General features: G+C 39.3%; 1 protein-coding gene across 1 annotated transcript in view; it reads right to left on the bottom strand.

The window, feature by feature from the left end:
* Positions 1-2974: 2974 nt before the first annotated feature.
* Positions 2975-16555, bottom strand: part of MYCBP2 (MYC binding protein 2, E3 ubiquitin protein ligase) — a 271487-nt gene continuing 257906 nt past the window's right edge. Inside the window, exons 78-82 of the mRNA XM_012000660.1 lie at positions 15693-15884; positions 14260-14469; positions 10441-10548; positions 9633-9798; positions 2975-3808 (exon numbers count right to left, since the gene is read on the bottom strand). Coding sequence (XP_011856050.1) covers positions 3693-3808; positions 9633-9798; positions 10441-10548; positions 14260-14469; positions 15693-15884 — 792 coding nt within the window. The 3' untranslated portion in view covers positions 2975-3692. The remainder of the gene's footprint in view (positions 3809-9632; positions 9799-10440; positions 10549-14259; positions 14470-15692; positions 15885-16555) is intronic.

The raw sequence follows: 16555 nt of genomic DNA, 5'->3' as shown, positions 1-16555 counted from the left end.
TGGGAGGATTAAATAAAATGCCTAAATTCAGTGCCTGCCCTTTAGGAGGTATTGAGTAAATGTCCTCGCCTGTGCTCTCTCTTGAATAGTTCATTGTGGGATAAAGCACTTTTGTATATACTTTCTCATTTGATTTAGATTTGGCATAATTTCTAATAAATTGAGATTTTAAAAGGTATGGGCTGACTCAAGGCCACCCAGGCAAAAACAAGGCAGAGCCAAGGCTTGAATTCAAAGCTGCTGGTTTCCATCCCAGCAGTCTATGCACTATCGGCAGCTTTCAGGAAAATGAGCCGCAGTGTTCCATCATACAGCCAATAGCAGAAACACGTGATGATGTATAGGTAGAATATGGTGACACAGTGGGCAGGGAGATATAATGGGCTGAAAATCTGAAAAACAATACAAATTACTAAACATTCTGAATGAGAAGTGAATAAAGGAAGTATTGCATTTATTTTATCAAATAAACTTGTTGAGGCTGGGTGCGGTGGCTCACACCTGTAACCCCAGCACTTTGGGAGGCTGAGGCAGGTAGATCGCTTCAGCTCAGGAGTTTGAGACCAGCCTGGCCAACATGGTGAAACCCTGTTTCAATTACAAAAATTAGCCAGGCGTGGTGGCTCGTGCCTGTACTCCCAGCTACTTGGGGCTGGGGTGGGAGGATCACTTAAGCCCAAAAGGCGGAGGTTGCAGTGAGCTGAGATAACGCCACTGCACTCCAGCTGGGGTGACAGAGCGAGACCCCGTCTCAAAACAAACAAACAAACAAACGAACAAACAAAAAAAAAAAACCAAAAACAAAACCAAATAAGCTTATTGATAGAATAGGGAGATTTTAGGCCTAAACAATCTAGCCATAATACTAAGGAAAATGTCTTTTCCTAGGCTTGAAAATATAACAGAAAAACAATTTCTTTCCAGAAAGATTCACTGACATCTACCATTGTGATTCTGTTTTCTGTCTCCTGCCTTGGATGTTACACGCAGTGTTTGAAGGATGGTCCTTGTGTGTAGGATGCTTGAGCTAAAAATGCCTGCCAAAGCCACCCCTTCCTGTGCTTTGTCATAATTTATTCCTAAGATGTTTATGTTCTCCGGTTTTAAGGTGCTAGAGATCCTGACTAAAAGTGGCTTCCTCATAAATGAAGATAAGTTAAAGTCATTGTGAGTATACACTACAGGGCTTTGTTGCTTTTATCCGTTTCATAACTTGAGATGGCTTTTTTAGCTAAGCTATCTCAATAGTTTGTTTCTTTTCCTCTACAATTTACCAACTGAGCTGACTGGTTTGCCAGCAAAGTTAACTGACACAAGATGGTATTCTTCACAGTTGTTAAGCGTCCATAAAGTCTCTTATCTGTGTGGCATTCTGAAGGTTAGTTCCATTCCTGTGGCCTGTAAGTTTAAGTCAAATATACTGACAGTGGCCTCACTGCATTCTCCCCTCCAGTTTTCTTGGGGGTGCACCTAGGAACAGCTTTAGTCTACCTGCTTTGTGTTTTCTGGAAACATCTGCAGTCAGTCCTAAGTCTGAACACTCATACTTACTGTTCTTCGATCATATTCTAGATTTTCCTACTTAGGTATTTCTCATGCCTTTCTCCACATCTCTGCTCCTTGAAATGCTACTTTTTCTTCAAAATGCAGCTTAAATGGCCTCTTAGTTACACTCTCAATAACAACAAAACAATAATGATTTTTCCTAAATCCTGAAGAATTTGGCTTGGATATTTTTATGAAACTTACTAGAACATTCTATAAAATAGTTACCTGTGCTCAGATCTGATCTTTGTTTTATATTTTAAGTTCCTTCAAGGCAAAGATTGATTTAAATTTCTCATAAATGCTTAACACAAATGTCATTAAATTTGTCAGTAATTTCTATATTGACAAATTAAGTTCTATATTTCCCACAGTTGGAATTTAGAACAAAATGTGATTAAAACTTTTGCTAGTCTTGGCCAGGCGTGGTGGCTCACGCCTGTAATACCAGAACTTTGGGAGGCCGAGGCGAGCGGATCACCTGAGGTCGGAGTTCAAGACCAGCCTGGTGAAATCCCATCCCTACTAAAAATACAAAAATTAGCTGGGTGAGGTGGCGCACGCCTGTAGTCCCAGCTATTGGGGAGGCTGAGGCAGGAGAATCGCTTGAACCTGGGAGGCGGAGGTTGCAGTGAGCCGAGATGGTGCCGCTGCACTCCAGCGTGGGCGGCAGAGTGAGACTGTCTCAAAAACAATAACAACAACAAAAACTTTTGCTAATCTGATGTATGATGAGTCAACAATCAATAATTTGGCAATTTCGTGACTCAAGTGTCAAAAAGATGTACTTAAACACACCGTTGTCTATAGAAAATGAATAAAAATTATTGATTTTATTACTTTATATACAGTTCAAAAAGGGCTGGGTGCAGTGGCTCACGCCTGTAATCCTAGCACTTTGGGAGGCTGAAACGGTGGGGATTGCTTGATCCTAGGAGTTTGAGACCAGCCACGGCAACATGGCGAAACCCCATCGCTACAAAAAATACAAAATTAGCTGGGCATGGTGCTGGTGCATGCCTGTAGTCTCAGCTACTCAGGGGGCTGAAGCTGGAGGATCGCTTGAGCCCAGGTGGGGGCTGCAGTGAGCTGAGATCACGCCACTGTACTCCAGTCTGGGAGACAGTGTAAGCCCCTGTCTCATAAATAAATAAAGTTAAAAATGCTGCTAGTTAAAATAGAAGTTGATTAATTTCCTAAATGTTTTTTTCTGTCTTTGGTATGAATACATCTACCTATGAATATATATATGATCATCTGCTTAGGGTTCAAGATTCCAACATTGCACCTCATTACTATTCTTATTTTTCCTAACAGTTGTGAAATTTTTGATTGTGTTGTGTTAGTAAATTTCTTTCTGAAGAAAACTAGACTTTTAGACCTTAAAGGTGTTTAAATTTTGTTTCTCAAACAACACCTCCCACAGTGGTAGACTTTATCACTGTATAAAAATGTACAGTGGCTTTATTGACATGTACATTCCAATATGTTTACAGCTGCAAGATAATGAGGCACACTCAGTATTGCACTTCATTAAAATTTCAGGCTCAAACTTAACCTAGAAGTTTAAATGAAATTGCATTTGTAATTTAGTAATTCTTATACAGGACAAACATTGATATCTTTATATACAGTGTGATACTTATTACATTTATATGCTGTCCTAACACAATTTTTTTTTTTTTAAATAACAGTCTAGGAAATAAACCAGAATATTCCTCTTTTTATCCCCACCCGTGATGCAATTGTACAGGATTACAAAAAGGCAGTATACAATAAACAATGATTATTTTTCTTTTTTGCTTGAAAGCCAGCATCGTTCTTAGCCCATGGGCATGGCGATTCTTTTATATCAATTATCTATAAATGTCCAATGCTTCACAGGCCAATGACGGTAATGGCCACATGCAAACACCTCACAAGTTTGATGTCATTTGTTCAAAAGAAGATAAACCAAAATAATGGGGAAACTTTCCATAGCAAGAATTATGTACATGGTATTTGGCATCCTTCTTGCACTGTGAATGGTTCATTTTCATGGATGTAAAAATGGTCCCGTCCTTATCCTGAGCAGAGTTTAAACTTTACCGCATCCTCTTGGGGGATGAAGGCAACTTTTCTCTCTGTAGACAAAGGATCTGAGTGTTCTAAAAAGTGTGGGCATTTCTGCACACTCCACATCCCAGAGCAAACTCTTCCCCAGTGGGTGGATGAACAACATGGAGTGGACATTCAGTTCCTTCTAACTGCTTGCCTTTGGGACCTGTATAAATTTGAAGGAGGCAAAGGAAAATAATGTTTTAAGAATACACACATATAAATTTTATAGACATATAAATCACTGATAGGTTATTCAAAGAAGTAACATCACTATGGTTATACAAATATAACAATTAGAAATTTTTCTTCTGATCACAAAAGTAAAAAATATTCACTATAAAAAATTCAACATAACAGAGATATGTATAATGGAAGAAGTGACGGGATCTCTTACTCACTATATCCTGCCTAGAGAGGATCACTTTGAGCTACAGATCTTCTTCTATTAATAAATGCATTAGATATATCATTTTAAAACAAAGAGCAATGAACAAAAAAGGTCACAAAACCCCTCAATTTAGTCTGGCAGAACATTATTTTTCTGAATAGAAAACAGGGAGATTTTTGTGTAGAATATTCTATAAGTAAAAACGAATTTAAGTTTAAAGAAGCCGTGTTTTCCCTTTTATCTTCACTGATAAAAAAGCATACACTGGTAAAATGGGAAGGCCAATGATTCCTGTAATTTTTAAAAGTAGCTGAAGGATATTAGCAGGAAAATGAAAATTGATCAAGTTAAAAATATGAACAATATTATAAAATACAAAGTGGAAAAAACACTTTGGGGAAGATATGAATTTGTTGGTTATAATCAAAGTAGGCCTATAAAATGTACCCAAAACAGTATTTTAAAAAAGATAATTATTATATTAATGTGCTTCACGTCATGGGTTTCATATCATTTCAAAAAGATTTTTAGTTTCTTTAGAAACGAGGAGGCTTACTTTGTCAGGAGAACACGCTAGGCTTATTATACTTGAAAGCAGAGTCCCTATTTAATACTAGATGAAGGAATAGGAACTGTGCATTAGTTTTCTACAGCTAGTTTTCAAAATAATAAATGTAAATTCTGATTGTGCTTGAGAGAAAAATATCACGCGATTGGATGGAATGAGCTTACACTGATCAATGAGGAATGACATCTCATTTACTTTACCTTTTCTGGGTTAAAAACATCTCTGACATAAGAGAAGGAAACCACGATGGACAAAAGGCTAGCATTTATAAAGCTCTTAGCCTGCACAGTATAAATACTCAATAAATGTTGGCTATTACTACTATTACTGAACAACCACAAACTGAGGCCTGATCTAGAGGAATAAAAAGTAAGTTCCATATAAGAGTAAGACCAAGACATGAGAGTAAGTGTCAAACTGAAGACAGCTAATCTCAGACAGAGAAGTCAACTTCAGGTTAGAGCTAACAGGCATGAGAGTAGCAATGAGTGCCACCTCAGACAAATGCAGGCACAGACCCAGGATGGGTCAGCACGGGAGGATGCCAGAGGTTTGCTAGAACGTTAACTATTCCTGTTAGAAAGTTCAGTAGCTCCTGCTTCAAATCACACTGCAGATTGGTGTCCACCCCACCAGTGGGTGGGGGCGAGTGAGCAAGATGGGGACACTCAATGGCAGATCTAGTTCAGATACACAACATATCAATGGTGGTGACACAAACTGCAGCCCTTGGGTTTTTTCAAGGAAAACAATGACTCATTTACTCCACAAATATTTACTGCATGCCTAATGTATGAATGGCATTGTCAGGTACTTGGGATTAAAGATGAAGAGTGCATGGCTCCCATCCTCGAGGTGTTCATAATCCAACATGATGGTGAGAAATAAAAATAGTGAGAACACACCTGCAAACATTTGAGTGCTTACTACTGAGGCACTGTTCTAGTATATCAACTACTTAACTGCTTAACAGTCATAGGAGGCAGAAACTATTATCCTCATTTTATAGATATGAAACTGAAGTAAAATTAATTTTTCTGATTCTTAGATTCCTCATCTTTAAAACAGGCACAGCAATACCTAACTCATGGGGTGCTGTGAAGATTACGTATCCTGGCACGAGAAGGTAGTCAATAAAAATTTTAGAAAGAAATGGATAAAGGGATTATGCTATGGTCTCGATGTGTTTGTGCCCCTCCAAATTTATATACTGACGTGTTAATGAAAGGAGTTAGTTTGCCTTAGGTAGATAGCAAGGGAAGGGTCCCCGGAGAGCCCCAGGTCCACAGGTCAGTGCCTCATCCCCATATAACATAAAAAGCAGCCTGGGGAAAAAAAGTCAAGCTGCAGGCACCGATGAGGGAACTAGCACAGGGCATTGTGCCTAAAGACATGCCCACGGCTGCACAGACAGAAAAACCTTCCATCAGATAAAGGACAAGACCTGGCATAGAAATGCCTTTGTTCGGTCGGGCGCGGTGGCTCACACCTGTAATCCCAGTACTTTGGAGGCTGAGGCGGGCAGATTACGAGGTCAGGAAATCGAGACCAACTGGGCTAACACGGTGAAACTCCGTTTCTACTACAGGTACAAAAAATTAGACGGGCGTGGTGGCGGGCGCCTGTAGTCCCAGCTACTCGGGAGGTTGAGGCAGGAGAATGGCGTGAACCCGGGAGGCGGAGCTTGCCGTGAGCCGAGATTGCGCCACTGCACTCCAGCCTGGGCGACAGAGCGAGACTCCACCTCAAAAAGAAAAAAAAGGAAAGGCCTTTGTCCTTCGTATAGTCAGGGGGCTCTCTCCTTTTGTGGGCATAGGCACAGTGGGCTCCAGTGGGTTCCTGGGCCAAGGTCCCGGGCCCAGCTGAGTCAGGCTCTCTCCAAGACAGCAGGGAGACTAAGCCCATTCCTTCCCCTTTCCAGTCCATAAAAACCCTGGGCCCCAGCCTCATAGGGAGCACCCCGTTTGGGTCACCTTCTCTGCTGGCAGAGAGCTTTCTTCTTTTGCTTGTTAAACTTTCGCTCTAACCTCATCTTCCTGTCTGTGCTCCTTAATCATCTTGGAGATAGGAAAAAGAACTCCGGGCATTATCTCAGACAATGAGAGACTATTATATCTTGGTGCACTGCTGAGACTACAACAGTAACACCAATGTTATGGTGTTAGGAGGTAGAGCTGTGGGAGGTGATGAGGTCATGGGGTGGAACCCATGAATAGGATTAGTGCTCTTCTATAAATGAGACCCAGGAGAGGCCCCCTGCCCTTCCACAACAGCAAGAAAGTGCCACCTATGAGGCTGAAAGTGGGCCCTCTCCAGACACCTCATCTGCTGGTTCCTAGATCTTAGACTTCCTGGTCTCCAGAACTGTGAGAATAAATTTCCACTGTTCATAAGCTACCGAGTTTACAGTATTTTGTTATAGCGGCTTGAACGGATGAAGACTGATTATCTAAAAATATTAGAATTAACAGGGTTGAGAGTGGTTAGAGAATTGCTTCTTCTGTCCTTTTAAGTAAACTGTATATGGCCATCTTCCCTACCCATATCCCTGTGGGATCTTCTTTATTCTATTCCAGTTCTCTAAATGAATGGATGAGTTCGAGGGATGTGTGAGGCTGGGAGAGTATACCTCAATCTCAGTGTACTTGTCTTAGGCCAGTTCATTAACCTCCCTAGCCCTGTTTTCCATTTGATAACATAGGGATAATACCATCTCCTCGTAGGTTGTAAAAATTGAGAAAGTATGTGTGAAAATGCCCAGGACCGAGGTCATTCCTTCCTTCTGCCGACTCTGGCTCCTCCCCTGCCTCCCTCCTGTGATTTCTTTGTGTTGGCTGCCCTGATCCTGTGACTGTATGAGGGGAAGCCTGACCCTCCTCTCTCAGGTACTACCCACCACTGAGTTCTCTGAACTTGTTTCATTGTTAACTTCCTTATTTTTAGCATACTTGTTTCTGTTTCTTAAGGCAGAGGAAACTTTAAGTAAAATCTAGATTTCCCCTGAAGACACTGCTTGCCTTAAATCTTTCTCAACTGGAGGCTGGTTATCTCCCAAGCTCCTCCAGTCATATGGTTACAATGTGTGACTGATTTTTCTCTTGGTTCCTATTTCCAGACCACAACCTACAACTTTCATTCAGTAATTGCCCTTCCTCCAAGCTAAAGTCATCTAGAGTCATCTAGAATACTGCCCTTTTCACACTCCCTTCACTTGCTGATCTCCAACACATCATCCCCTCCCTCCATGCATGGCTCACATCTCTATTCTGTCTATTATCCTACATAACCTCGGCTTCACATCATTCTGACCTTGCTTCCTTCAAAGCCTGCTACTTCTATTTAAAAAAACAGTATTTGAGGAGAAACAGTAAAACAATTTTTGACATGAGCAAATGGTAAAAAGTAGTCATACTTGAAAAAACCCTACTTATCTTTATTTTGAAATGGATAGTATATGTTTCACATGGTTTAAAATCAAACTGTTAAAAATGATACGATTGGAAGCCACTTCCCCGGTCTCTACCCTCATCTTTTTCTTGTTTTTCCCAATAGTTAATCAATAGTATTAGTTTCTTGAGTATCTTTCCAGGGGTTTCTCTATGTAAATATGACTAGATAGTCTAATTTTCCCTCGTAACAAAAGGCAGCATACTACATACCCTGTTCTGCAATTTGCTTTTTTTTTTTTTTTTTGAAACAGCTCTGTCGCCCAGGCTGGAGTGCAGTGGCGCAATCTTGGCTCACTGCAACCTCCACCTCTCAGGCTCAAGTGATTCTCCGGCCTCAGCCTCACAAGTAGCTTGGATTACAGGTGCCCGCCACCATGCCTGGCTAATTTTTGTATTTTTAGTAGAGATGGGGTTTCACCATGTTGGCCAGGCTGGTCTTGTACTTCTGACCTCAAGTGATCCACCCACCCTGCCCTCCCATAGTGCTGGGATTACAGGTGTCAGCCACCCCACCCGGTCTAATTTGCTTTTTTCATCTGATACTATCTCCTAAATATCTTTCCAAATCAGCACACAGAAACGCTTTTTTTTTTTTTTTTTTTTTTTTTTTTTACTGATGCATAATATTAGCTACTACCCTACTGGATACTAGCATTGTTTATACATTTTTATGATCACAGCAATGCTGTAGTTAATAACCTTGTTTATTTGCCCTTTTTTATTGTCCTCACATTTGTAGCTATATCCCTGAAGAGGGAGTGCTGAAGGGTTCACACACCGGTAATTCTGAGAGGCACTATCAAGCTGTTTTCCAGAGAGGTCTGTCACTTGCACTCTGATAAGCAACAGATGGCAGTATGTGTTTTCCAGCTTTGACAACATGGTATATTGTGCTGTATGTACTTGTGCATGTATTTCCACTAATTTCAGATACATCATATGTAAAATTCTCTCCTATGGTCGCATGGACCTCTCCTTCCACTTCTCTCACTTCTGTGAAGCCTGGTATTCCACTTCACTGTTCCAGCAGCTTCCTGTCCTCTTCCAGTACTTTTAGCTTCTTTTTGGTTTCATACTTCTTTCCCCTCAGCCTGCTTTTCATAGACAATCATTTTTCCTGTATTCTGAGTGGTTTCTTTAATTCCCTTGACTTTCTGATGCTCACTACACTGCTGATTCCCAGCCATTCTAGATTAAATCATTTGTTCATTCTATGGCAATGGTTCCAGGCTTCATTTAAAAAAAAAAAACACTGAATCCTTTTAAATGGTTCTGTAATATTGAACTTCATATGACTTTTTAGTGTGGAACAGCCATCTTTTCACCAATCCTTAGTAGACTGCATTCTCACTCCCCAAGAGATCTGCTCCGTCAGAGCTAACTCCTCACTCACGATGATCAGCTTGCTTCCTACTTCACCCAGAAAGTCATATGCTTACAAGGATCAAGGAATTCCTCCTGCTTCTTTAGGCTAGTTTGAATTGAGTTTCTGTCACTTGAAACAAAGAGCGTTCATATTAATGTTTACATAAAACTACAGTATATAGATCATAATCGTGATTTTAAAATATTGAAAGCATACCTGCAGGACAGTGTGGTAGTTCTTCCTTAGGAATGCTAGTCATTCTTTGAAAATCATCATGACAAGCATTACAAAAATGTGTTGTTCCAAAACAGAAAAAGACAGCCACTGAACAGCAGTAGCGACATTTATATTCCAAAAAGTCTGTGCCATGTTTGGGACACATCTATAGCAAAAGAGAAAAGACAGACACAAGATCATAGTGAGACTATTTCAATCACACTTAAGATAGGCATATACATAGATAGCTCCTTAATTCATATTTTGAGGGCATACATAACTCTAAAAATTGATTGAAAAACTGATGATACACATGTTTGAAAACTAACAAATAAATATGTGGCTCTGCCCAAAAGGTCTGGACAAAGATCCAAGTTCTAATCCCATTTCCATCATAATCTATCTGATTTAATAAGCAAGCTACTTAATTTCTTTATGAATGTTTTATGGCCTGTCAAACTGAAAATTAATGAAGTTAACCTCTCTCATAATCTCACAGATATACTGGGAATATTTCACTGAAGAGGGGAAAACCTAAAAGTTTCACTGCAGGTTTAAGAAACTAAGAAAATAAGTAAATTTATTACATTGTTTAACTATGGTGATCATTTCATGGAAGACAAAATTATAAAATAATTACCCAAAGGAAATAATATATATGAAATAATGTGAAAAATTATACAACACTGAACAAATATCAGAAAATACTGAGGAGAAAAGCCTGATTTATATTCCCACCATATTATTGTTTAAAAAAATATTATTTAACATTTCTAAACTGTTGTTTCTAATACAATGTCTTGCCTACCTGAGCCCTGGAAACATCAGAACAGGCACCACAAATGAGCTCTCTGGGATCATAATCATCTCCCTGTCCAGCCTCAGCATCACAGCGAGCTTCACCACCAAAATATGCCTGTGGAGAAAACACATCTAGATTACAGCAGGAAAAAATAAAACTCTGGCATGGGAGATACAGTATGGGCATAGTGAAAGTCAGATCAAGGGGTTTTAGAAAATACTAATATCTACTAGACCATCCCTTGAAATGCCAAGTGCATGCCCGTATTGCTGACTGTATGTAGGGTGGATCAGGGTAAAAAATAAAACTATTTCTTCTTTTTGTTTCTTCCCCTCCTTCCTTCCCTTCCTTACTTCCCTCCTTCCCTTCCTCCCCTTCTCTTCTCCTCTTCCTCCTCTCTCTCTGTTTCTTTGAGACGGGGTCTCACTCTGTTGCCCAGGCTGGAGCACAGTGGCACAATCATGGCTCCCTATAGCCTCAATCTCTCGGGCTCAGGCGATCCGCCCAACTCAACCTCCTGAGTAGCTAGGATCATAGGTGCACACCACCATGCCTGGCTAATTGTTTAATTATCTGTAGAGACAGGGTCTCCCTATGCTGCCCAGGCTGGTCTCAAATTCCTGGGCTCAGGTGATCCTCCTGCCTTGGCCTCCCAAAATGCTGGGATTATTGGCATGAGCCACCATGCCTGGCCTAAAGCTATTTCGATTCTCAAATGGATTCACGTTTAAAGTAGGGAGATACATTGTCCTATTAAAACAAAATGACAAAAAAGCATAATATTCCAAATAAATATCAACAGAATGTTAAGTAGTAAAAGGTATGCTTTTTTCAGGGTCAAGTTTGAGAAACTTTTCTCATTTTGAAATGTTAAAATATATATTCCCTTCTACTATTTTAATAAATATGCTTAGCAATTCTCAATTTATAATACTGCAAAAGTAATTAGTATAGAATCGTAATTCCAAGGCTAATGGGAAAGAAAAAAGTACTTTTAAGCATCTTCTGATCACACGTTTTTTAAGAAGGAAAGGCAGGCTGGGCATGGTGGCTCACACCTGTAATCCCAGCACTTTGGGAGGGTGAGGCAGACAGATTCCTTGAGCTCAGGAGTTCAAGACCAGCCCGGGCAACATGGCAAAACCCATCTCTATCAAAAATACAAACAAGCAAACAAATTAGCCAGGTGTGATGGTGTGGACCTGTGGTCCCAGCTACTCAGGAGGCGCAGGTGGAAGGCTTGTTTGAGCCCAGGAGGTGGAGGCTGCAGTGAGCTGAGATCATGCCACTGCACTCCAGCCTGGGTAAAATGTGAGACCCCATCTCAAAAAAAAAAAAAAAAAAAAAAAAAGGCAAATTTGGTAATTCTATTCACAATACTGCTCATAGTTATAAAGTTATGCAATAGGCAGGAACTCAACAATTTCCAATACAGACAATTGAATAGAATTTGAATAAATAAAATTATCATGAATAAATAAAAATATCATGATGGGTGATTTATCTGTATTTTGCCCTGGGCAGAGAATAAGTGACACCAAGGAACTGGGACAATTTGCATGCACATCATGTCTCGTAGTCAAAAAGCTATGTCCGGATTGGGAATAAACAAACTGAGTCAATATAAATCTATTACTTATACTAGAAAAACAGGTTCAAAGACAGGATCCACTGATGCAGAGGTTATAAACGGTCGTTCACCAGCTAAACCTAACCCTGGAAGTATTTTGGTTTGTCCTGGGGACTGCTTACTCCAGCTGTTTCACTTTTCTATATCCTCTGCTTGGCTTCCTAAACATTTGATTGCTACTCTGAAATAGCACAATATTCATTTATAATGTTTAGTACATGAAACACACAGAAATACTATTTTGTTATTTGTAACAATACAAGTTTCATAAATGTACACTATTGGGTGTGCACGTATCTATCTGCCTTTCTAGCTATCATCTCGCTACTCAGACATCCATTCATCCTGTATTTTCTTTTTGCTACACTGGGGGACTATGCATCTTTCTCATGTAGTCATTCGTTCACTCATTTATTCACTCTCCACTTAACTCTGTATCTAATAAGTGCCAAGTACTAGAGATGGAAAAATGAAAAAACATAGTCTGTGTCCTCAAGGAACTTATCAAGTGGTGCAGAGTGATAAGTGGTCCAGTAGTCATGATGCAGAATAGGCAGTACTATGCTACTCAAGGAACTTATCAAGTGGGGCAGAGAGATAAGTAGTCCAGTAGTCACAATGCAGAATAGGCGGTACTATGCTAGACGCCTGCAAGATACCAAAATCATGTGGTGGTGTTGATGGAAGTGAGATGGAGGCATGTTACAGAGGAGGTGAAACCTGAGCTGAAGGCTGAGGTATGACAAGACAGATTAGGCTCTGCATGACAGCATGTGTGTATGGGGCTGGGGGTGCCAGGTCAGAGTAAAATTTGCAGGTGGAGGTAGGGAAGAGCATCCTTTGAACAGCAACGGACTGTGCAATGGCAGGGGGGTGTCAGTGGGTGGGCAGACAGGGCTGAGTCTGGGAAATGCAAGTTATTTGGTATGTTGTAGCAAATGTAGAGCAAATGATAGCATCTTCGGAGATGAGACTGGAGAGGGAGACTGGGCTACGGTATTATAGTAGAAAAATGATACAATTAGATTTCAGATCTAGAAGTATTAATTAGCAGCAGTGTAAGGGATGCAATGGAGGAATTAGAGGTTCTACACCCAAGCTCAGGAAGAAGGCTACTGTAATTACCAAGGAAAATGATTAGGTTTGCTGGAGATGTAATGGAAAGACAAAAGGACTCAAGAGAGATCTGGAGACAGAATTGATAGGATTTTGTCAATAAAGATCAGAGACTGGTAAAGTCATTTTTTTTTTTTTTTTGAGACAGGGTCTCACTATGTCACCCAGGCTGGACTGCAGTGGCATGAACACAGCTCATTGCAGCCTCAACCCCCTGGACTCAAGCGATTCCCCTGCTTCAGTCCCCCAAGTAGCTGAGACTGCAGGTACATGCCAACCTACCTGTCTCAATTTTGTAGTTTTTGTAGAGATGGGGTTTTGCCATTTTGCCCTGGGTGGTCTCAAACTCCTGAGCTCAAGAAATCCACCTACCTTGGCCTCCCAAAGTGCTGGGATGACATGTGTAAGCCACTGTGCCCGGCCAAGACTGATGAATATAATACCTGACACGTGAACTCTGAAGTATGTGTGAAAGATTCAAATGTCTGGTACACAGTTGGATATTTGTAACTAAATCTCAACAATTTTGGAAGGTCATAAAGGTATACGTGGTAGGTGAAGGTATAGATGTAAAAGAGGTCACTCAAGGTAAGAAGTATTTATTAAGTAGCCAAGAACGGAGCTCTGGGAAAACAAATATGTAAGGGGTAGGTTAAAAAAAAAAAAAGAAGAAGTAGTTAAAGATAATTGACCAGGAAGGAAGGAGGACAGAAAAAGAAAGTGCTGTCCTGGAAGCCAAGGAATTAAGAGTTTTAAGGAAGGAATGGTTAGCAGAGTCAAGTGAGAGAAGTTTATTAGAGAAGGAATTGCCCTAGGCAAACAGGTTATTACTGATGGGAAGTGGCTTGTATACAGAAATACTGCATGTCTCCAAAAGTTTGTTCAGGTTAAATAAAGAATCCCCAAACAAGTTAAGTAAACTAGTTTTACTGGAAACATTGGGAAACATTGTACCAAGCTACCTTATTTTTAACTTCAGGCTTAAGATGGAATAATTAGATATCACTGTACAATTTGAATTCTTAATCATATAGGTAAGCTCTAGTTTTTAAAACTTCTCAGTATAATTTATAGCATACCTTTCTGCATTTGTAGCAGACATAATATGCATATCGATTCATTGCATAGCCAGCTGGGTCATTATAAAACCTCACACCAGGAGTTGTGATAGCTTCACTCTTATGCAGACCTTCATATTCCAATCTCATTAAGGCTTTTCTTCTGACATCCTCATAGAGTTCTTTTATTGGATCAAGTAGGTCTTTTAGTACTATGTGATTAATTTTGTTCTGCAATAAAAAAATGAACATTCTTTAGAAGAATCATTTATCAATCAACTCAACACATACTTACTATGCACCTAAATGCCAAGCATTGTGCTAGAAGATAACCACAGAGCACACATATTCTAAATAAAATGTCATTTGAAAAACACCCTGTAAAGTCTTTAGAAGCCCGTATTTTCCCAAGAGCAGGGAAAATGGGGCAAACGGGACACAGAGAATGAAAATTCCATTTTATTAGCTTTATATTTCCTGAGTCTGAAATATATCTCCTGTTGCCCTAGCTATTGTGGAAATAAAGTTACCTTGCTGCCACAAATAAGACACGCTGTGTGTGTGTGTGTGTGTGTGTGTGTGTGCGCGTGTGTGTAATGCTTCCTTGAGGGGAAGGCAGAATGCCAGGTGACAGAAGTGAACAGGTAGTATTTGCTATAAAACCTTCATGTATCTATTAATATTTGCGGCAACATATGAGAGGGGAGAGCAAAATACTACAATCTTTTTGATTATTCCTCAGTCTATCTAGACAATGATTGTACTAAGTCTTTCCATATTATACTCTTCATATTAGTTTGCAAATATGAAGATAAGAAAATAGGAACAGCTTAATAGAACAAAAAGGAAAGATGAATTAATAGGGAAAATGCTGCCACACTCTTTAAAAAGAGCTTTTTGTTAATCATTATTAGCTTGCCAAAACAACTTCCTACTTGCTGACTACCTTTGTAGAAACGTGTCAAAATGCCAAGAACTTTCTCCTTGTTTTAACTAAGCTCTAAAAGAATCTGTTCTAGTGGTACTGAGGGTTCCAATTTCACTCTTTAATGGCAGGTATCAGTTTTTACAAACACCAGAGGATCATTCTTTTTAGTAGTCGTTGTCATGTTATGTCAACTGACCTCTCTGGTGGTCTGAGAGTAGAGATGCATGCCCCTTAATGCATCAGGATGTTTAAATGAACTTTTTCATGTAATATGTTTAACAGAGTGTAATCAATTTTAAATGGACAATTACTGTTTTGAGATGCATTATAACAGAGAGATTACATTCTCTCTCTGTTTCTATCTCTCTCATTCCACATGAATGAGAATGGAAGAAATTGCTAGTGACTGGTGTGTAAAACGTAAACTGGAGAGGAAACCAAGAAATGCTGACATATGTTTATTTTGAAAGGTGAAAAGAAAGAACAAAAGAAAAAGAAAGTACACGATTTCAGATTCTTTCCATACCTTACAAATGGGACAAGATATAAATCCAAATGTTATCCTTGGGCCAAGCCATCGATTTTCTAAAACTCGCCGACAGCACTGTAAGTGGAATACGTGACTACAATCCAGCTTAAATAAGGAAAAGAAAAGGACATAAGCAAATATAATAATGATAAACAGTTGAGTGACTGGGAGATTATTTGATGCAAGGCACTACTTAAAGAAGGTAAGAGAAAAATCAAGAAATTTGCTATAATGAAAATTCAATGGGACACTGAAATTGGGACATTATTATTTACTAAATTTCATTATAGTAAATTGGGACACTACTAACTAGGCCTTCGGCTTCTCCTACTTTTTTACCATTCATATATTAATGCCACCTACATAAAGTAAGCCAAGTTAGGAAAAAACGTAAAATTATTCAATTTTGTATCTCACAGAAAGAAGAAGAAATTACTGATTTATGATTTTGTTTTGGAGACTATTATTATCTTGGAATCACGAGAACTGAAAATATAAGCAACGGGTAAAAGTTAAAAAAACTTATTGAGTGCACAGTAACTTATATATGTATAAAAGTATTTATCATTATGTATAGATCAATTATATAATGTTGTAAAAATACCATTCTGGATTTTGGAAATTAAGAAGAGCCTTAGCTATTGGGGGATAATCTAATAATCCCCCCTGAACATTTTATACATTCTGTTGATTATAGAGGCTCACACAAATTCACGAACTAATGCTGAGCATGCAACATAGGAAGCACAGCATAAAGAGGCAGAATTTACTCCTCATTAGCCTGGTAGATGCACAGATTAAAAGAACACTTCTGCCTAGCGATATAAAAAAAAAATTTCAATCAACTTTTTTTTTTTTTT

The sequence above is a fragment of the Mandrillus leucophaeus genome, unplaced genomic scaffold (genome assembly GCF_000951045.1).
Source record: "Mandrillus leucophaeus isolate KB7577 unplaced genomic scaffold, Mleu.le_1.0 Scaffold638, whole genome shotgun sequence".
Taxonomy (NCBI): domain Eukaryota; kingdom Metazoa; phylum Chordata; class Mammalia; order Primates; family Cercopithecidae; genus Mandrillus; species Mandrillus leucophaeus.
The sequence above is the reverse complement of the archived record's forward strand: the minus strand, read 5'-3'. Positions and strand labels throughout refer to the sequence as shown.